General features: G+C 35.1%; 2 protein-coding genes across 2 annotated transcripts in view; one reads left to right on the plus strand and one right to left on the minus strand.

The window, feature by feature from the left end:
• Positions 1-1,351: 1,351 nt before the first annotated feature.
• Positions 1,352-5,637, plus strand: LOTGIDRAFT_206383 (hypothetical protein; the record flags this gene model as incomplete). The annotated part of the gene is made up of 6 exons (XM_009055727.1): positions 1,352-1,496; positions 1,757-1,855; positions 2,156-2,218; positions 2,597-2,721; positions 3,360-3,507; positions 4,067-5,637. The coding sequence occupies 6 exons, from the start codon at positions 1,352-1,354 to the stop codon at positions 4,297-4,299; spliced, it is 813 nt and encodes a 270-aa protein (XP_009053975.1). The 3' UTR covers positions 4,300-5,637.
• A 4,754-nt stretch (positions 5,638-10,391) lies between these two features.
• The window catches only part of LOTGIDRAFT_232101 (hypothetical protein), a gene marked incomplete at both ends in the record, with an annotated part of 13,381 nt that continues 260 nt past the window's right edge, over positions 10,392-23,512 (minus strand). Inside the window, 6 exons of the mRNA XM_009055728.1 lie at positions 10,392-14,506; positions 14,945-15,010; positions 15,341-15,365; positions 17,527-17,601; positions 18,281-18,345; positions 19,100-19,198. Of these exons, the coding sequence (XP_009053976.1) occupies positions 10,392-14,506; positions 14,945-15,010; positions 15,341-15,365; positions 17,527-17,601; positions 18,281-18,345; positions 19,100-19,198 (4,445 nt within the window). The remainder of the gene's footprint in view (positions 14,507-14,944; positions 15,011-15,340; positions 15,366-17,526; positions 17,602-18,280; positions 18,346-19,099; positions 19,199-23,512) is intronic.

Consider the following 23,512-nt stretch of genomic DNA (forward strand, 5'->3'; position numbering starts at 1 on the left):
ATCAAAGCCAAAATTTACTTAAATTTTGCAATCATTTGCATCGGTTTAAGGCCATTGGATACCATGATGAAGAAAAAATTAAAAAAAAAACATGTTAGGAGATCTATTACAATGACCTGTGACTTTTTGGTGAAAAATATCTTATTTCATACATTCAGAAGTTTCTTCAAAAATAGTTATTTTCATCTATTTTTCATTTGATTATTGGTTCTGGTTAGGGCATGAAAAAGATTGAAGGGAAATCATATTAGCGAAAACTATGAAATAGAAAGGATTCGTGGGGAAGAGGGGTAGGCCTAATAAATTTGATCATGGATCCCGAAAGGATTAATAAAAAGAAAAGCTTGCAGACCCCTGGGTTAGGGAAGAGTGACAAAGAGTCGAGATGTATAATTAATCTCAAGTTCTTATTGTATTGAAATAATCAGTAGGCCTACAGTTGACAAGTTTAATATCGCAGACTTTAACGAGATGTGCCTAGATATTATATTGATGTAAATTTTACAGAAAGAAGTTTCTTGTTTGTTATTACGTTGCTGATGTAAATAAAACCCACGTGCTTCCTGTCAACTGTCAGTCGAACCGACTACTACACATTTCGACCCATGTAACAAACTCGACCAAACATATCAAAATATGACATTGGTAGATTTTATTTATGATTATTCTTTGGTAATACAAATCACAAAACCACTGATTTTCCTTTATTTATAGTCAATTATGGTTCTCTAGTCCGCCTGCTTGTTATGATCATTACAAACAATAATTATTTGTTGTCTGTTTTCATTCGAAGTTATTCCCCTTTGAAAATATGGCGGAAAATATTTTGTAAACATGGGCCCAGTCAATAAAAATACATAAAATTATTAATTAAATGCAACTGGTGTAAGTAAGAAAAGTTATATTTCATAATTTTCAGAAGAAATCGTTTTGTTTTCTTTCAGGCCTATTTCAATAGTCCAATTGATTGGCATATAACTGAATAGCCTATTAATTTTGAACTTACTGTACGTTGAAATCGACCAAATTTGCACTTCGTACGTAGATCAATATCCAAGGAGTGAAATTTATGAATTTTTACTCTACCATTTTCCATCATTGAAGGCCATCATTGTCGTCTTTGATTTCATTACCATTTGCTGTCTCAGGCCATCAGCGATTTGATAACTGTCATGACATCTTAACAATACGTCAATAGTCAAAGAAATTGTAAACTTTTGTCTTATAAATCGAAGTTTGTAATAGCTTGACATTGTGAAAGTGACTCTCCCTCTAGTAGGCTCATATTAGTAAGCCAGTATGCCTTAATATCGGATGTATTCTTTTAGGCAAATACAATTGTTAATTGAAAATGACAACATCGACAGAATGTACAAGTTCATCTGAGCCTAGAAGAAGAGCTCTAAAAGTGGCAGTGGCAGCACTTTGTTCTGAAAATGGTTTTACATCAGCAGACGACACAGCTCTGGAAACGTTAACAGAAATGATTCAAAGTTGTGAGTTTTTTTGTACAATGTAGTTTTAATGTGATAATGTGCTCTCTAACATATGTGTTATTATAATTCCTGTGCAAATATTGAGTTTTTATCCCTATTCAAGGTAGATAACTATTTTGGTTGCCTTTAAGATATGACATAGACATGGGACAATAAACCATGGCCCAGTGTGCTACAGACGGGTAGCTGCTTCATCAGCATATTTTATTCCAGAAGAGTAGGACGTAAAACTCATTTATTTCATATCATTTTTATTTAAGTTATGAGTGAAATAGGAAGAGGTGTGAGAGGGTACTGTGAGTTAGCTGGGAGAACAGAAGCTATGGTCAGTGACGTGGCGATAACACTTATAAATATGGGTAATTTTTAATTTAATTCTTCTTTTTCAATATTTAATGATTAGCACATCAGTTAATTTTCTGCCATTAAACTAAAAAACACATTATACAGGTGAATTTGTAAGACAGAGCGTCTTCATCAAATTAAGATTCATTTCCTCTAAATTACATGATCTGCTCATGATTATCGAGGTATCTTATTTTGCCTCCTCGTGTGCTGGCAGCTGTCTGCGAAACTCCTGACAAGACAAGGCTGAATGAGACTGCTCATATACCCACACCATCAGTGGCATCTCAAGATTCGTTTGTTCATCTTTTCAGGTTTCAATATTGGTGGAATTGAACAGCATATCAAACGTTCAAATAAATCTGTATTCATACCACGTAAGTTCCATTTGATTAAACCCTGTTAAAACAACTGATTTTGTATCAAATTATGATGTTCTGGCTAAAAAAAATTCGCTAGCAATAGATTTATTCTTAGCATCTACCTTTTGGTGACATTATATGAGTCATTCCATTTCCTACTAGGTAATATTAACAAAAACCCAAGAAAATCTCCTGAACAAAATTTAGAAGCAAAGAAAAAATGTTTTAAAGGGCGCAAGGTTTTTTTACCTTATACATTATTGTGTATTGTTCCAATTTGTTTAGTCTTTCAAATATCATATGAAAAATCAAATTTATATCAAATTAAAGAGGTTTGAGTTTTATAATATATATATATAATCTAATTATATGGTCTTTGCAAATGTATTTTAGCAACACAGGTGACAGCAGCACCTATCCATAAGACACTTCAAGCTGGTGAAAAGAAAACTCACCCAACCCATATTCCAGAACATCTTCCACAGTTTCCTGATCCTCATACATATATAAGAACTATGGTAAAGAAAAAAAGAATTCTTTTCCTTTCTTTCTGTTTCGTTGAATTATTGCATGTATAAAAATGGGTTGAAACACAGAAATAGTAAAATAGAACCTGAAACAGGTTGTTACTCAGTTGTCTGCAGATATCATAGAGTGAAACTCTGAGTAACAACATGTTTCTGTTTTTCTGTATTGCCCTACTATTGATGTTTTGAGCATTATTTTAACAGTAAAAATTTATTTTTAAATGACCTTGAAGTTTACATCAAAGGTTTCTGTGATCTTGAATTTATGAGATTATTTTATAAACCTAATTAACCTCGAATTCCAAGCTAAAGAACTTGATCTTTGATTTTATAAGCAGCTTTTGCAAAAGGTAAGGTCATATGACACTTACTTTAAGTGCAATTGCAAGAACCACAAACATCTGATTGAATATTGGAATGTTCATGTTAAGAAAACAACTTTACAATCCCTTAAACCAAATTCAATAGCTAATGTCTGCTTCACTGGCCTCTCTAGTTCAAAGAAATGAAATGATTTCTTAAATCATTAGTACCCATGGTTAATTTTTTAATGAAAATTGTCTTTAGTAAACAAATAGATCCTGATGAATATGCCTTCTTCATAGTAGATTTTTTTTGTAATATTTTAGACACACCAACAGCCTATGAATGAATATCAGTTAATGAGAGAGAAGGCTGCTAGTCAGAAACGTGATGTAGAAAGAGCTCTGACCAGATTCATTGCTAAAACTGGTAATACTCAACATCTATTTAAAGATGACACAACCTCATTTCCTTGTAAGTTTTTGGATATTATTTTATTAATGGCATTCTGTATTTGTTGCAGGAGATGATGACGAAATGTTATGAAACTCTTACTTGATCTTCGAACCATTAAAGAAGTGTTTCCTTATTTTTTAGTTTCAAGTAAAGCAAAATATTGAATTAATTGATGTTTCTAATAAATCATCATGTATTCTTAATCATATCATTATGTTCTTATTGAATATAATTAACCAATCATAAATACCCATGTATGTACAGCCTGGTTAAACAAAATGACTTTTTGACCTTTCTTGATCGGTCACACATTGGAATTCTGCTGGTTATCCTCTACTAATTTAGTTAATTATGAATTAATTATGGACGTGTGAGACAAACTGGTATTTTTCCAAGTCATCAGAACGCCTCTACTTTCTATTGACATAATTATTAGCATTTTCATAGGAACCAATCTTTAAAGCAATCATTTTTTGCAAGGGGTGATGGCATATAATATTAATTATTATTCACTTAAAATTAATATTCAAAAAGCCAATGTCTGAATTGTATTTAAAGATATTTACTCTATTTTCAGTGATAGCTATTAGTCCATCACCTCGACCTTACTTGAATGCATTATTACCCAAAGATCAGGATTTAGATGCCCAGGAACCAGACCAAGTTTATTCCAGTGTGTCTAAAAGACGTTTAGAAAGTCAAACTGATTCAGGAATTCAATCTTCTGCATCACAAGAAACTGTTGATTCAGACTCCATTGACAATCCTTATCTGAGACCTGTTAAATTACCAAAAAAGCGGAAAAGATAACAGAAAGCATATCATGTCATAAATGTATTGGTTAAATTTCCATTGTGAGTGAAAGCATAAGATGGTGAAGAGAGAATGTGAATATGAGTGAAATTTTGTCTTTTTATGCAGAGGCAAAGTTGAAATTATTTTATTTTTCTGCACCGAGCTTGTCACTTGCATGTTGGCATTATTAGTGCAGCAGTGTGCAATGATTGAATTCAGACAGTGGATGAAAGGATCTATGTCCAAACTAGACGTCTGCCTTCTAGTTCATTTGTGTCCCCACATGAATTTGTCAACATTTCTTGTGAGCACTATAGAGACTACAGTTTTCAACTGATTTTGATAACACTTGGCGTGGTCATTGGAATTGATAAGATCTCGGACAAGTTTTAACTTGACATCTTTTCGATGAACGGTTTTTGAGTTATTGCCCTTGACTTTGTTAAAACGCGTCGAAATTTGTTAAAAATAGTTCGTGAGCAGGATAGAAGAAGATTGGCGGAAAACTACTCACTGCACGTCCATATTTTTGATTGGCCTAAAACAAGATATGCCCGATTATAACATCAAACGATACAGAGTAAACCGTCCGATTTTGTACCGTTGAAGCAATTCCTCGATTCTGACCACTGTAATATACTATGCTATATTTCTTACAAAGTTCAAAACTGATTAACGGTGATGAAAAATTGATGAAAAGCATTTGTTGCCAGTGGTTGGCGGATGTTTATAGAGTGAACGGTACAATATTATGGATCTAAAGGGTGATATAGTCGGATGAACAAACTTATTGGAAAAGCTAACATTTGAGATGATTAATTTCTTGAAACTCTATACTATCACACCTCCATTGCTTAGAAAATCTCTTTATAATCCCTGTAAAGCTATTACATATATGATAAGCTAGTATATTCCTGTTTCTGAGACTGAGGTAGGCCTACGATTGGTCAAACGACAGATTTTTTTAAGAAAATTGGAATATTTGCCTCACAATAGTAAGTACTAATAGTCTTAAAATGTATTTGCATTGATAAAAATATGCTCTTTTGTAAGTTTACATTGAAAACAAACAAAAGATCGTAACTGGTGGAAATTAATGTTTTATCTAAGACAGGCAGTACTGTAAAAGATATTCCCCCTATCTAATGGCAACGTATTTTACTCTGATGTAAGTAAAATTCAGAAATAAGTAACTCCATAATAAGTCCATTTATTGTAAAATCACTCGAAGTGAGTATTTATCAATCATATTATCACCTCACAGCAGTCCAAAATTTGCAGCCATATTCAAAAAATGATGTACTCTTGGTACAACGCCAGTACCATTAAGTTTGGATACTGGTCCGCAAAGATCAAATGTCACATCTGTATTTCAGTTGATTGATATAATATATTAATACTATGATTAGAGTTAGTGATTAGAGGAGATTAAGTACGGTATATCCGATGATAGATATGGATTCCAAACACAATATTATCTTTATCATATCATAAATACTCTTAAGACTGCATGATGGTGGGACAAAAATATTTAATTCTTTCTATTTTGAGTTTGGCAGTTGTTTGCCTAAATGTAACCAGTTTCTTTGTGATTTTGAAAAATAGAGATATTACTAAACTAATCAAAGTGTGCTTTATCGGTCAACTCTTTTCTGATATCTCTGTGGGAATTTCTGTATTCGTCAACGTGAATCTTGTGGAGTTTGTCGAATATGGACGTGCTACTTGTATTCATTTATTATATATTTCTACCATTTTTGGATGCGTTACAAGTTTTGTGGCGCTTGTCCAAGTTCTGGACAGATTTTTAATTCTAAAAAAGACATTCGCTTACACGGGGTGGATGACGTGGAAGAAAATGGTGGCGATTATCATTTCCATCTATTTCATTTTACCGGCTATAGTTTTAGGCTTCCTAATCACTGGCCAGGAGGAACATTTTCCATGCTTACCATTTGCAGTAGGAAGAAGAGAGGGCATTATCCTCATCGGTTTGGTTTATGTCGTTTGTATAGTTTTAATCGCTGTACTGTACGTGCATATTGGTATGGAGATTAAACGCCACCAAAGAAACATACGTCAAATCGGAAGTAACGAACCCAGTATAAGTCTCAAAAACAAAAAACATCTGATCATATTAGCGTTGTCTGTTTCACTCTACACTATTTGTTATTTGCCCGTTACATATATTATGTTGAACATTGGTATTTTCCAATGGGAAAATAGGATCATGTATTCGGACACAAACAGAAGCTTTATTCTTATTGCCGGATCGTTCTTTAACATTAACAGTCTTTTAAATCCAATTGTTTATATTTGGAGGCTCAAGTCACAGAGAAATTATTGTGTTTCATCTTGGTGCAAGGAACGTGCCACCCAAACTCGTCTAGAAAATGCTTCTAATAGTACTAATGATGCCCCCGTGCATGAAAATAGCCACTGGGTTGAATTGAAATGACCAGAAGGTAGAAAATGTAGAAATACGGTTGGCGACAACATTACAAGGATAGGATGGTTGGATAATATTGCTGTTACCTTTCTCGTTGGTCCAACATTGCGTCATTGCTCACTCTTCATTAGGGTTACATTAGAGTTTATTTTTCGGTTGGTGTATTTGCACCAAGGTGAGGATGATGCCTATTGATTAACGTGATGATTGGGCATTTGTTTTCGCCGATTTACACAGGTAGGCCTACGTTGAGGGCAGAAAATGTGTTGACTCAGAAGCATCTCTACAGACTACAGGTTTTGTATGGATTGTTCTCGATTGCACGTCTAATTTAATACACATGTATTATTAAACAAAGTGTACATCGAAAAATTTTGTACATTTTTCATTTTCCCCATGTCATTATATTGTCCCTATGGGCTGAATGTTAGACAGGACTTTGTAAAATAAAGAATTTATTATTAACCTGCTCAGTGGCGTATTTTGGAGGTGGGCCATTTGAAAATCTTTATTGTTGAACGCCGGCTTATACTATCTAACAACATTGTGCTGCACAAGGGTGGCATAGAATACATTGGTAAACCAATAATATAAAGGACGAAAGAATTCGAAATTTTACAAAAATTTAAGTGACACAACTGAAAGTTTTACCCTCTTTTTTTCTGGTGTCAAAAAACAAACAATGCTCAATTTCAATTTTCAGCCAGAATTCTGTGTTTCTTGCAATTAAACTAAGTGTCACTATATACTATCGCTAAAGTCTTTAGATGTTATTAGCAGCTTTTGCGTCACAAAAAAATGTTAGTTAGCTTAGTTAAATTGCAAGAACCACAATATGGAATGCTGCAAATCGATGCTATTAGTGTCCCTAATACAAATAAAAAGGTTATAACATCGCTTTACAGCCCTTTTTAAGTATTTTTAATCAATAATGATACGACCAAATAGTAAGCTGGCTATTGTCTGATATGGTCATACCATGTCGTTTAATCTACTGTTCATCCAAAGAATAATGATATATTATAATGACCGTGTCTCATTATACTATAATATTACATGTATATTAGACAAATCACAATTATCTTCATTAATTCATATGATATAGATAATGTAGGCTAACTAAAAAGTTTATTCTATTTTCAAAAAGATCGCAGGAAAATGATGCCATTATTTTTCCACGGGTTGGGAAGTTGGGGGATGTGTGTGTGTGGGGGGGGTGGGGGGGGGGTGTTTTTATTGATATAGCTACAGTAAGAAATCGAAAGGTGACTAGCAAAGCTGACACAGAAAGGGTATATAGAATTTGTTTCCCTTAAAAATAATCAATCATATTTTATATACATTTCAATGGCATTTTAAACGAGGACATTAATACATTGATCGAAGCATCGTTATTCTGAATTTCAGCTTAATAGGACAAAAACTCTAGCTTTTATTGCGGAAAGAAACTGATTTCATTGAGATTATGGAACACCATTTATGCAAAAAGCCAGTTCACGGATTTGCAATGAGTTTGCGAATTTGGCAAGCAGATTAAAGATTCTAAGTTGACGGCATAACTGATTTCCACGAGATGGCGTTAATTCGCGATTTAGTTCTCCTTACGTTAAAGTTAGGTTAGAATCTTTAACCTACTTGGCAAATTCGCAAACTAATTGCATATTTGTGAACTAGCTTTTTGCATGAATGGCGTTCCATATAAGATCCAATCAATATTTTTACCAGACATGTTTTATCCACGTTGATTAAAGAGTCTAGCTTATATAGTGCGAAGCTTATATAATGACTGAACAGTTTTAGGAAGCCTAATGACGTTACTGTCTTGTGTACGCGAACTTCGTTCAATCAATGAAAGACGACAATAGCTCTAATCCTTTCCTTCGATGCGAAGCTTTAGATGGAATGGCGGACCAGTTAATTGTCCTTACAAGCTGAATTTGGCTAATTTGACTAAATGAAGGGCAATAACTCGACATTAGGACATTTGTCTTTTGTATGAGATCCCATCGCCCGCTTCAAATTGCGTAAAAGTATTGGATCCATTTTTTAACGCATTTCCAACGAAAATTCATAATGACAGATTTCATCGGGTAGGTTTTTTTTTTTTTTGCATAGTAAACTGTCTATAATTCGACAACCTAGTTATGAGATTTTTGCTCGAAAGACTTGCTTTCGGGGCTGCGAGGGGGGAGAGAATTTTGTGAACAGAACCATGGCATGGGATATTCTCTTAGATTTCGAGGTACTCACTGTACCCCTGTGCAAGGCTTCTTGTATGTCATCATCTTTCATCTCTCTAACCGACGACAACCTCATAACAACCGACTAAAATGGGATTTAATAAACTTCATAGGAAGCCTTTGACAGTGGTCAAATAAAATTGCAGAGAATTACCTCTCTTGAAGAAAAACGTATACAAAAGGCTATTATTTAAATTGAAAATTTCGGTACCTTGAATGAAAATGTGATATGACGGACATCATGATTGTGATCAGATGGTGCGGTTGGTTGGTTGGTTCGTTACACTTAACCTTCATAGGAGGAACGCGATATCAGATACGTGGCAGAGCATAATATTCCATTTGCATTGTAGATATAATATTGTGAAAAATTTTCAGTATATATTTTTTTTTATATATTTTATGTACATACTCATGTAAACATTTGCTTCAATGAATTTAATATATAAGTGACTATATGTTAATATTTTTTTCATCTTGGATTTTCTTCTATTATCTTGAGTATATTGGTAGTGGAAATCGACGCCATCTGAAATAAAATACAAACAAAAGCTTAAAAAGATCGAAACTATAGTTATCTCCCATGAAGCGTAGTTAGACAATATTCAACTGTAAGTCCCAGACTATATCCTCGTCGTAGACAGTAGAAGTTTAAAGGGGACAGGTGTGCCATTTTGGGGAGTTGATTTTAATCTTGAATATATGTAAATAGTCTTCAGAAGTACTAGAAATGTGCGAAAATCACTTAATTCCTTTAAAAATACTTCGATCTAGGAATTTTACTCACTATTTCTTTAATGTTTTTTTTTATATATATCACAGAGTATCTTAAATGCAAATGATTCTGGAGACTCATGGATTTGAAGGCTCAAGTTTCGACGGTCAGCTATGAACACCATTATTGATTAGCTCGGCTAAAAAATTCCAGTTTCTGAGACTAAAGTATGATTGGTCCAAAAATGGCCTTCCTGCCCCTTTAAGAGTCTGAAACTACCCAAATGTGAGTATACATTGAAGTTAGGATGCCGACAACGCTCTCTACCATAGAATCTGTCTTAAAGCTTAGTTTGTGTGTGATCACACGAAAAACATAACATTGTGACGCCATTATCGCAAATTGGCTAAAATGGTTTTAGTGATAGTGACGTCATTATACAGTGAGGTTTATCAGAAATCACACGAACCGCAACGGATGATAAATAATGAAGAGACCAGAAAAACCTCATTTGAATCCCTTTACTTCGGAATCATTTTTCTGGAATAACAGAAACCACAACGTCGGAACGGTGCAACTCTAAGACCGTTAGTACTGTCCTTGCATATACATAAGGACTTTTATTGATTACTTTTGAGAACATTGAAAAATCAGCTTCAACTTAAGCGTGGTTCATACTGAAATCTTAAGGTACTTACCTGATTTAAATCTGCTCTTTCATACTTTCATCAGTTTCTCGAACAACTATAGACGACTTGTGTGATCCACATAGAGATGCTATTGCCATGACATCATTTTGGCTGGATCTCTGTGATTCCACAGAAGTTGAGTCATTTACTGGTGGGTGGGTCTCAGTCAGTTGTTTACTACTCGCTCCTACAATACTGGGTCCATTGTTATTCTTGGACTGATCAACAGATGCGGATATCGAGTTCTTACTCTTTAGAGAGGAACTACTGGATTTAGAGGTTGCTTCCTTTGACGATTTTAATGCAACATTGCACGTTTTAGAATCTCTGTGCTGTGCTACGATGTCGGATGATTTATGTTTGTTGGACGCGATACTTGATGACTTGGCAAGTGTCTGAGTCTCAGGCTTTTTTGTACTTGTTGACTGTTTTAATGTAGCTGATGGGCTGACGCCAAGGCTTGACTGTTTCTTAACCGATTCTCTGCTTCGATTTGATTCCGATTCCAAAGATGCTCCTCTGCGTAAAGATAAATTTGACTTAGGAACAGGATTCGAAGACGTTTTGATTGATTGATTAGATGCTTTGGACATTACCTCAGTTGAAGATTTGGTTTTGTTTTCTGATGAATTTAGATTTTCCCCATTTCCATCAAAGACGACCTCCGTAGAACTTAACCCATCATGTCCAGTGATTTCCAGAACTCTGCAAGACTCTGCAGAATAGCTCGAATCACTTGAATCCTCACTTTCTGACTCTTCCATCAGCGTCACTACCGCCCCACTTCCGGCTCTCTCGGACCCGATCATTTCAGTTATTGCATGTTTCGTCTGGCTGTAATTATGCACATCAGGGCAAACCAGTGAACGGTATGATTGCCTTGCTTCGTGCTCTGGAGGATTATGGTGTGTAGCTCGTGGCTTCATCGTGATATAGGATAATGCCGAGGAAATATCATCTTCACCAATATCCAGAGGATGAGAGCCCAGTATCGGTTTAAGTGTAGTAATTGAAGGGTCCTTTTCATAGTCTGTTTTTGAAGTCTTTCCTTCAGCATCAGTAAGGGATGGTTTCCTAATCCCACTTTCTGGTACCTCTAGTTGACTCTTTTGATCAGCTACAACCGATGATAAAACACTCTTGACCATGATTTCGATGGCTTGGGATGGTACCTTACTCACTGACGCTGTTGTACCACGTGTGCTGTCGGATGCATTTGATGTGCCGCTTGTCTCTCGGAGTAATACTGTATCCCGCGACGAATTAGATGCAACCGAATGTGCCATATTGGGATTAAAGTAAAACAGTGCATCCTTTATAGCCCCAAGTACATAGTGCTGAATATTTTCCTCATCAAATTCAATCATTGAACTTCCAAACGCTAATATCAGGTCTTTTGGACGCTCTAAACTCCTTTCCATATCGTTGATACTATTGATCATCATTTCACATATGATTTCAAATTCATCTGACATTACGGTCTTTGGTTCTTTGCCATCACATCTCCTTTGAATTAAGTCTGTTACATCTAAAATATGCTCTAGAACTTTCTCGTCTGTTGTGGCAAGAACATTTGGTGTTAGGATATTTGAACGTTCCTGAGAAAGATTATCATTTGCATCTTCGAAAGCACTAATGATACATTCATAAAGACTACGTGAATCTTTATTATCCAGTTTCTTAGAAGAAAACCGTTTGAAAATACTTTTACTTCCCGATTTTTTAGCGTCATTGGCTTTGACGATATGGGACACATTATCAACAACATAATTCAAAACTTTCCTGACTAAAAGTAAGGACTCTATCCTGTGAAAACTGGTTTCATTGGTAATTGGTACATCTTTAGAAGCCGACCGATCGCTTTGAATGTAACTTAAAACACAAAGCATTGCTGCTTGGACGAACTCCATCAATACTTCGCTATCTATTGATGATAAGATTTTAGAAATGGCCCTCAATCCAGAAGTTGTGGATTTTGGATCCAGGGTGATTTCCGAAAACAAAGAAGCAAGATTTGAAAAGTACTCAGATTCTTCACGCTTTCGTTCTATGTTTAACCGAATTTCTTCTAACAGTTCCTGATGCTGTATGGGCGCTAATTGCTTCACGTCACTACCTGAAACTCGATTGAGGAATTCCAAAACCGTTGAGCTTTTGATGTCCCCAGATTTAATATTTTGGGTCAAATGATCGAGAGCAGACGAAATAAAATCAACAACTTTTCCCATGAAACTCATATCACTCAACTTTGTTCTACTTTCGACCGAAATATCGGATTCAACACCTTCAACGTGTCTGGCAATGTCCCTGGCAGCTTTACTCAGGCATCCTTGCAGGATATTTTCAAGATCGCCTTCAACATGACTTAGCTCTGCTGGTCGTTCACGACCTTCATTGAGACCATGAAGCTCCTCGCGCACTAAATCTTCAATTTCAACTACAGAAATATTGTCACCGTCAAGTTCTTCTTTAATTTCCATGGCAACTGTTTGAACTATTTTGTTTATGGTTTCATCAACTAAATTTCCAATCAAAGCGCGATCATTTGGACAGATGTCCTTAAATTCAGTCGAGACTATTACAGAATCCGGATCGCAGTAGGTATGGAAAATCGTTGCGAACATCCATTTTGCATCCTTAAAGCCTATCTGGTTCTCTCTAAATTTTTCATATATCCTGTTTAACACGGGCATTCCTGGTTTTATACTGGGTTCTTCAGAAGGGTCAAAGATAGAATCATACTTTTGAGCAAGCGCATATATTTCACTAGCGAGAGCGGTCAAGAGTTCCGGTGGAATGTGATGCGTGTATACATCTCGTATGATTCTATCCATAGTACCGAGCACGACATTGATGGCAACTTTAGACTCGGGGCTTGGGTTATAAATAGTCGAGTAACCAGGCGATTCTCCACTTCTTTGCATCTTATCTCGTATAAAGTATTCACACAGCACTCTGTCAACTTCCTTCTTAAACTCATTCCTATCCAAAACTTGCTTGACGTTTTTAATAAGTTCTTTGTAACCTTTGCAAGTTTCTTGTATGGTCGGGGGTAAACACTTCTTACCAACGTACATAATTTGAAGACCCAACTTGTTGATATCCATATCGCTCACACTTTCCCCTTTCAATTCCTTTCTAAATTCTTTGATATTTTTTTTTATCCTGTCACTATCTGGTGCTTTCATCGTTGCACAGATTTTGGGAAACACTTCAACGACAAAGTCTTTCACAATTTCTCTGTTCTGCTGGTTCACAGTATAGTATGAAGAGATGATGGCATAAATAGTGTTGTTTTCTTTCAAGTCGGTGATATCAATTTTCTGTAGAACCTCTTCAACGCTCGATTTCATCTCAGATTCAGACAATGCTACTACTGGACGACTTTGACTGTGAGCTATTACATTTGAACCAATCAATTTTAAACCTTCGCTGTCGATAACTCCAGATTTGATATCAGCAACTGCTTGTGACAGGACAGCAGCAACGAAGCAATCCAGACGTGCTTCGGAATCGATTTTGTTCAGACTTTTTGTTACATAGTCTTTAATACCTCCTTCTTCGGATCCAATTTTTTCTAAGGTCTCCAAGATGTGATCACGGATGTCATTCTCTAAGCACATATTTGGAGAGATTTGGTTCCGTTGACGAACTAACGCCAAAGTAATAGTCGTTAAATCATTGTCATTCACAGAACCAGATTTAACGTCATCCAACATTTTATCAAGGGTAAACTGGACCAGCTCTGAAGCTACTTCAGAGGACGTAGTTCGTTTCAGTTCGTGTTGCTCTTGGAACTCTTCAATCTTCGAAGTGAGATCATGCGTACGTAAGACCTGTAGACAGTAAGACGTGAGAGTCTCCAAGTCCGGTCTGGATAGTCTTTGATTATTGAGGTCATCTAAAAGACGCAGCAGAAGAGTTTCGACCAAAGTAACACCTTTAGCAGGTTCCTCGGTTATTGAATCTCTATGGAGTAGTTCTGGGGGTATTGGTGATGGAACTGGAGTCAGTACATGTTCCGATACTGGTTTGAGAGCATTAGACGATCCTGGTGTTAAAGTACTTCCGCTAAGAAGATTTGGTATGATATGTTCATCATTGTGGAATCGTACAGAACGACGGCGACCTGAAATATATAACATTTTCTTGAAGCTCAAAACATCTCAAGAAATATCATGTTAGACCTAGCTTTTACTAAAATAAAAAACGACACACCCATCATGACAGTGTGTTTCAAATTTGTCCAAATTTCCAACATGAAGTGCATATAAGGTAAGTAACGTTTCAATATTCCAGGAGAAGGGCGATAACTTCGTATTGAATATCTAAAATACCTTTCTTAAAGAAAGAAATTGTGTTTTAAGCCAGAGAAGCTACACATTAAAGTTATAAGAGATGACTTGTGCTTGTGCGAACCAAGCACCATCTTCGTAATGTCAAGCTATTACGAACTTCGCACATATACGCACCTATATACCTTGACTGCAATCACAAATTTAATTGGACAGACATGGACTTTAATAAAATAAGTTGAAAATTATATAAGAAGACGTTTAGTACGAACCATCATTCTCTGGAAATGTGAGTTCCAATTCATCGCTGTCTCGTCTTTCTCGATTATGCATATCGCCTGAAATTGGTTTATATGATATTGATAAGGTCATTTGAAGATAATTTATGTCAACTTACAAGCTTCTCAGGGATGCTAAAGAATGTACCATTCCAGTTTTCAGTCACACGTATGTTGTTCTTTCAATTTCTCCAAAATTAAGCTTTTTAAATCCCTATTACAAAGCCCCCCTTTTTTTTAGCAGCTTTGTATTATTACAAATCCTTAAGATTATGAAAATAAAACATCTTTCCATGTTACTACGACAACGGATTTTGATACTAATATCTGGATACATATTTTTGAAAGAAACTTGTTTACATAGTCTTTATGATAAAAATATAACCTTACCTTCATAATGACCAGAATAGTAATCCTGAAATATAAAGGAAACACATTTCACTTATGTTATTGAATATAAACCTCTTTAGTAAATAATAAAAACTTACTGAGCCTTTCAGCTTTTATTACATTATGTTTATTATATTTAACGGCTGGACCAACACAGACAGGGGTACGAATTTCTGAGAATATATAAATTGAGCCAATACCTCATGTTAAGCTAGCTAGCAGATTGTGGTGGTACAAATAAAGATACCAAACAAACAATATGGTATATGTGGACTCTCTGAAATGGCATTCTGGAAGAGTGAGGATGACATACCTCACTAACGTCATGAGTTAATCCGCCAGAGCATTTTTTCGCAGACGAAATTGAGTTCTATATATCTAAACATTGTCAGAAGAAATACATGCCGTCAAATCTGATCATCACATTATAAGCGGTCTACTTTCCTTCAAGAAAAGCTGATTTGGTCGTGTTTTTTTTCTTTTCTTTTCTTTTTGTCTAAACATTGAACTACTTCAAATAAATTGATAACGAACATCAACAAATCTTAAATCTTTCAGTTATCTTGAAAACATTTTCTAATCTAATTAAACTTTGACAAAAAACAAGAAATTGCTGGTTCGGTGATCAGATTGAAATGAAATTGATCACTACAGTGGAAATCAATACCATAGAATGTGACATCTTCACAATGTCAAGCTATAACTAAATTCGTCTTATACTTTGAATGCAATAGCCCACTTTCATGTATCACGGAAATTTGTAAATGCATCGACTTGGTTGGACTGTACGTGAGCGAATACAACCAATCAGAGTCCTTGACAGAAAGTCTGTAAACAATAAGCTATAATGTTAACGGTCTGTCTGTCGAGAGCTATGATTGGCTGGCGTACAATCCACAGGCGTTTATTGCAGTCAAGGTATAAGAAGAATTTCATAATACCTTGACATTGTGAAGTATGTGGTTGAGGTTCATGATATTTTAGAGTATGAAGATTCTCAAGAGTAAGAATATATATCCCACCAAGGCATCTTAGGGTTAGTTGAATTTAACAGTGGCAGAATTGACAAGAGAGGTTCACGGCACCAGTTTAGACATTTGAAACGTCGATGGTTGACTATATTTTTTTTTATTTTTATATGTAAAATGCCACACTTTAGGCGATCTTCGTGGCTTCTTTTTCTTGTTTGTTTCATTTTTTTCGAAAATTAGAAGGTGACCCTGAAATAGCCCAGACTAATGAGTACCCGTCTGTTAATCGCTGTAAATGTGGTCCAGAACAAACTGGCTGCAGTGAAAACTAGCCATGATCAAACTGGACCTCACAAATTAATCGCGTACAAAAGACCTACGGAGCTCAGAGGTGGTGAATGACAAACCAAAACGGGGCCAGTGTATAGCTAAATGTTTGTATTGTGAACGTCTTCCTTTAACAATAAAATGACATTTAAATGTTTATGACTATCAACCACGCGATGTAATCGATTTAATTTTCAATTAGTGAAAATAATATTGGAATTTGTAGATAGACCAATACCATGTAGATTGGAAAAAACGACCTTCTACATTACAGTAGCTGAGTTTGGACAAATATCATAAGATCGATCCTGAATCTAATGTCTAACTGTGTTGTTGTATATATTATACAATACGTAATATGATTCTAAGCGTTTCGTTCAGTAATTTCATTGCATGTCCTTAGTCATCCACCGTACAACTGAATCAAATTTCATGGTTAAAATAAATGATGCAATAAGGAAGTGGTGCTAATTGGGTGTTCTGTATCTAGTTTTTGCAAAACGCCAAAAGGAGTATTTGGTACACTTCAATCGTAATGGTGGGCTTAGAAGCAAACTAAACATTTTGGCATAATGGACAGATTTAGAATCACATCATGGGATTTGCCAGATTTATATAGATTTATAGAGATTTAAACTGCTTGAGCAACAGAGCATCCTGGCATTGGTCTAGATGTAGGTTGGAAGCACTGACATGGAAAAATCGTCCAGCCATTTGCATGGGGCAATAAACAGGCGCCACGTGTGCACGTTAAAGATCCCTCGCCAGTAAGAAATCAAAAAAGAATAGCCAAATTAGGTGCAGAAAAGTATGACGTAAAACTCCATTCATTTCATTTGAGAAAGCTTCGTGTATTGAGAAAAGTTAAGAATGAAACAATTTTCTTACATTTTTGACTTTGTTAACAACAGATTTGACAATATCCGAGGCAAAATTGTTCATTAGCTCGTCTTCCTCAGGTTGCTGCAAGAAAATGACGATTTCGTTGTATTATTGCCATGAACAAAGATCTTATCATATAATAGAATGATTGCTTGCTCAGTGGAGGTATATTTTCGTGAGAGGGGAAAATCATCAGTTACTAAGCGTTTAACGAGCGGTCGCCTAAGAGAGAAGAGAGAAGCAAATTTAATGATGGCATGATCGAAATGTTTAAATTTGTGAAGCCTTTCTGTAAAAAATAAGGGTAATTTGTAGTCGGTTTCTTTTGAAGTTCCTCAGTGGAAAGTGCGTATAGATGTGGGTAATCAATTGGTTTTATATAACTGATTCAGCTTTTTCTGATAATTTATTGCTTTTGGTTGCGAAACTTTCCAGATTATAGTGTTTCATTTCACTCATGGTGGTACACATTGGATAGTAGAAGTTCAAAAAATAAAGTTTTAAAGAATCTTGATATTGCCAGGCTATTACGAACTGCAATGATAGAGCCACTGAGTTCTGATTGGCTGTATCTGCTAGCAAACAATCCAATCAAATTGCTTCATTTACAAACTTCCGTGATACATGATAGATGACTATTGCTGTCAAGCTATTAGACGCAGTTCGTTATAGATTGACATTGTGAAGGCGGTTTTAAGATAGTGCGCCCATGACAGGGTACACAGTAAACGTTATTTTGTTAAATACTAAAAACACTCACCATTGTGGGGGCTGTAGAATCAACCGTATAATTACAGCTTCGTAGAAAATCTAAAGACGTCGTTCCTGAAAATAGATTTAAATACAAGTATATCAAATTATAAATGTGTCTCATGTGACACATTATATGAAATTACGTATATAGAAGATCAACATTTATCTCAAAAAACACATTATCTGAAATTACATCTTAAATAGCATAAGCATCTAAAATTATACATGTATCTAAAAAAAAACACATGTTTCTTGAATTACATATTTATGTCTGAAAGTACAGATGTATCTGAAACTAAAAGATGTATCTGAAAGTTCATATGTATCTGAAAATACACATTTCCTGAAAATTCACATGTATCTGAAAATACGCATTTCCTGAAAATTCACATGTATCCGAAAGTACACATTTCCTGAAAATTCACATGTATCTGAAAGTATGCATGTATCGGAAAGTACACATGTATCGGAAAGAAAACCCTTATCGGAAATAACACATGTATCGGAAAGCACACAACTTTTGTATCTTAAATAACGCGCGTTTGGTTTGGTCAAAAAATTAACTTATATTCCTACTATTCAGACTAAAGAATTTTTTATCCATAACTAAGACACCATTAAAAAGTAAATTCAGAATTATGCAAGCCATTTTCTAATATTCATGCAAAAACATGGGAGAGGGTACTATAGGCGAAAGCCTTTTCCCTAATCCTATTATGTAAATAAACATTGTTTATACAAAAAAAAACATTTTGTCCTGAATTCATGTCAAATACTATGCAGACTTGGTAACATTTGAAAAAAAGGAAAAAGAAAGCAAACTTACTGCTGTCAGGTTCATCAGAGGCATCAGGCGAGTTTAAAAATTTTAGGATTTCTTTAAAATGCCAGACACTATTATATTCTGAATACGATCGTCTTTTACCTGAAAATAGAGAACCAATCAACATAAAATACAACATAAAATAGAAAACACAAGAGACTTAATGTACCGTGTATAAAATATCTAATGTAGAACTGTCTGCATTCCAGTTAGTATATCAATTACCAGACCAGATCATCCAGAAAATCACTCAGACCAAGTTTGACTTTATTGCCACCATAATTGTATAGCATCAGACCAAAAGTGTAACGTTTTTTAAGACAAAGCGTTGAAAATTAGCCATAAGTTCGCTATAATAGTTTATTATTTGCATCTGATTTAGTTTTAAAGTCTTTCAATTCTGGAAATAACATGAAAACATACGGTGGCTCACATACCACATATTTATCTTTTTATTTTGAATTAAAAAATAAGTTAACAAAAAATATGATGATTTTACATAAATCCAACATTTTTTTTTAGAAAATCATTCGTTTTATTCGTGGGATACAATATTTACAATATTGTTTATATCGTATTGAAATATTGGCAAAATCCCCTTGCTTGTCTTCATCAACCCAATTTAAAACAAAACAGAAGGAGATGAACTGTTTTTCATTTATTCATTTAATGTCACGGTGTCCTCGCTTTCCCCATCACTTCAATCAAGATGACAAAATTAGGAGAAAATAATTGTTAAATGGATGCATTTCTTCATCTTAACACTCTTATCACGTTTACGTCTGAGTATTTAAACATAAACCGTCACATTTGTTTCAATAGTCTGTGATGCTATGATTAACAAATTGGCACAATATTGCCCAGTCGGTTAGAGTAGAGCTTGTTAAAGGGATTGTAAAGAGATTTTCTAAACTTTTTATTGTGTATCTGGGACTCTGATATCATCATTTGTACCATTCCAATTTTCAGTCAGACGTCTGTGGCTCTTGCAATTTCATTACAAGTAAGCCTGTATGACGTCATTATCGCCAAAGCTTCTATCGATATATTATAAAGACCTTATAAAATTCATTAAATGTTCATGAAACCTCTTTACAATCCCTTTAATGTCGCTGATAAACTGACCCAAATTGTCTCATCATAAATATTTAAATTTTGTCCGAAGATCGACAGTTTTATATATTGAGATTTATTCACTTTGAAGCCTTGTAAGGACTATCTAGATCTGACATCTTCTACAAATATTGAAAGCTCATCAGTCTGGGATTTTCGATATCGCGAAAGATTTATTCTATCCATACCCGGCAATCAACTAGACGTAGGTTTGGCCTTTCGTTGGAAAACTTGAGTAGACGTGACGTAAGGGGCAGTGAATAGGGCTATTCATACGAAATATTGCGAACAACTAGCTGGCAGACTGTGACACGATGTCAATGAGAAAACTCTGAAATCATATTATTATGAAGGAATCATCTTAAGCTATTACGAACTGACTTATACCTTGACTGCAATAGCCTCCTTTCGCATACCACGTAAGTATGAAATGCAGCGATTTGATTAGATTTAACGCTAGCGAATACAACCAATTAGAGCCCTCGTCAGAAAGACTGCAGTAAACCATAATGTTTATAGTTTTTAAGTCCAGGACTCTGATTGAGAGTATTAGGGTACAATCCAATCAAATCACTTTATTCCGCGAAACATGTAAGGCAACTATTGCAGTCAAGGTATAAGGCGAACGGGCCAGTAGCCAGATTTGAATGTTCCGGGAGGGAGCAATTTTTATACGGCATTGCATTTTAGCTACAGACCACGAAGACGAAGTTTGTAATAGTTTGATATAATGAAGTTGTACTGAATATGGCAATGAGTAGCCATTAATGTAGAAATAAGCCACTGATGTGTTTTTGACATCAAAATCCATATGTGCAAATTACTCGATCTAAAAATTCTATGAGTATTATAGTGCTATAATAAATTCCTATGTGTTTGAACATACTTCACCCCAATTGCATGACATTGATGGACATCGACTGAATCAAATCAAATTTAGTAACTGGAATATCGTGTTGATGTGTCAAGGGATATGTCGATGTCGATGTCGAATAATAAGTACGACCTTGACCAATCAAGATGGTTGACAAACTGATCACGGATGTGTTGTTCCATCATGAACTACTTACAAGAATGGATATTGAATAACGATAGTCTAGAAATTTTAATTTTTTCTTCATTTTTTGAAAAATTTCTGAAGGCGAAATTTTACCTAACCAACGATACGTTTTCTGCATAAGGGAATTTTAACTATTCGCACAAATACACATAATAAACTTGTAGTCATGTTATTTATAAGCATGATGCCAATAAAAAAAAACTTGTTCTGGTTGAGTTTCGCTGGACTTTTTGGCAATGGTTTGATGAACTAACTTGACCAATAACAAGGCCGCAAATTAATTCTAAGCAACTAATTAAAACCACAAACCACCTTGATTACGGTTAAAAAAAAGAGAACAAAATGTCTGTTTCAATTGATTATACGAAACAGAAAACCACAGTTTTTTTTAATTCCTCGAGTTTTTTTCAATACGGCCATTTTCTTCTAATAAATCAACTAACCAAGTAAATGTCACAATGGAAATCTTTAATTTTCTAAGATCGATAGTCGTTCAAGTAGAAGTGTCAGAATAGAACGACAAAAACTCTAGTTTCCTTGAAATTAGATCTTAGCTTAAGGTAATATTTTCTTATATTAAATTCTTATGACAACTTTAAAATGTCATAGCTTTATAAATTATATGACTCGCGTTCAATGTTAATATAATTCCCACAATGTCAAGCTATTACTAACTATTGCAGTCAAGATATAAGACGAAGTTCGTAATAGCTTGACATTGTGAAGATGTGCTAAAATATGATTCGTGTCTTCGTACTGTAAAGTAATATTCACGTTGTCCCTTCCCTTCCTCGAAATCGAATTCAGACAGTTATTCATCCACCAGTTAAAGCGGGTGTTGCTGTTTGAAGCTTTATCTTGAAGAAAGGATCTTAATTCTACTTCTGATAATTCTAAAGCAAATTAAGACTGCAGACCTCAGCAGCAACATCTTCACAATGTCAAACTATTACGATCTGCGTCTTATACTTTTACTGCGAAAGCAACCCTTCTACTACTTATACGTTAACGAATACATCCAATACTAGCCCTCGGTTACACTTTCTGTCGAATGCTATGTTAGCCTGTTTTCGGCAGCGTACAATCCGAATCGCTGCATTTACAAACTTCCTTAATATTAGAAGGGTTGCTATTGCAGTCAATAGCCACAGTTTGTAATAGCTTGACATTCTGAAGATAGTGTGGATGGTTCTTACGCAGTTTGTAATAGCTTGACATTATGAAGATAGTGTAGATGGTCCTTACGCAGTTTGTAATAGCTTGCCATTCTGAAGATAGTGTGGATGGTTCTTACGCAGTTTGTAATAGCTTGACATTATGAAGATAGTGTAGATGGTTCTAACACAGTTTGTAATAGCTTGACATTCTGAAGATAGTGTGGATGGTTCTTACGCAGTTTGTAATAGCTTGACATTATGAAGATAGTGTAGATGGTTCTAACACAGTTTGTAATAGCTTGACATTCTGAAGATAGTGTGGATGGTTCTTACGCAGTTTGTAATAGCTTGACATTATGAAGATAGTGTGGATGGTTCTTACGCAGTTTGTAATAGCTTGACATTCTGAAGATAGTGTGGATGGTTCTTACGCAGTTTGTAATAGCTTGACATTCTGAAGATAGTGTGGATGGTTCTTACGCAGTTTGTAATAGCTTGACATTGTGAAGATAGTGTAGATGGTTCTAACACAGTTTGTAATAGCTTGACATTCTGAAGATAGTGTGGATGGTTCTTACGCAGTTTGTAATAGCTTGACATTATGAAGATAGTGTAGATGGTCCTTACGCAGTTTGTAATAGCTTGCCATTCTGAAGATAGTGTGGATGGTTCTTACGCAGTTTGTAATAGCTTGACATTATGAAGATAATGTAGATGGTCCTTACGCAGTTTGTAATAGCTTGCCATTCTGAAGATAGTGTAGATGGTTCTTACGCAGTTTGTAATAGCTTGACATTATGAAGATAGTGTAGATGGTCCTTACGCAGTTTATAATAGCTTGCCATTCTGAAGATAGTGTAGATGGTTCTTACGCAGTTTATAATAGCTTGCCATTCTGAAGATAGTGTAGATGGTCCTTACGCAGTTTGTAATAGCTTGACATTATGAAGATAGTGTAGATGGTCCTTACGCAGTTTATAATAGCTTGCCATTCTGAAGATAGTGTAGGTGGTTCTTACGCAGTTTATAATAGCTTGCCATTCTGAAGATAGTGTAGATGGTTCTTACGCAGTTTATAATAGCTGC

Source organism: Lottia gigantea, assembly GCF_000327385.1.
Source record: "Lottia gigantea unplaced genomic scaffold LOTGIsca_25, whole genome shotgun sequence".
Classification (NCBI taxonomy): Eukaryota; Metazoa; Mollusca; class Gastropoda; family Lottiidae; genus Lottia; species Lottia gigantea.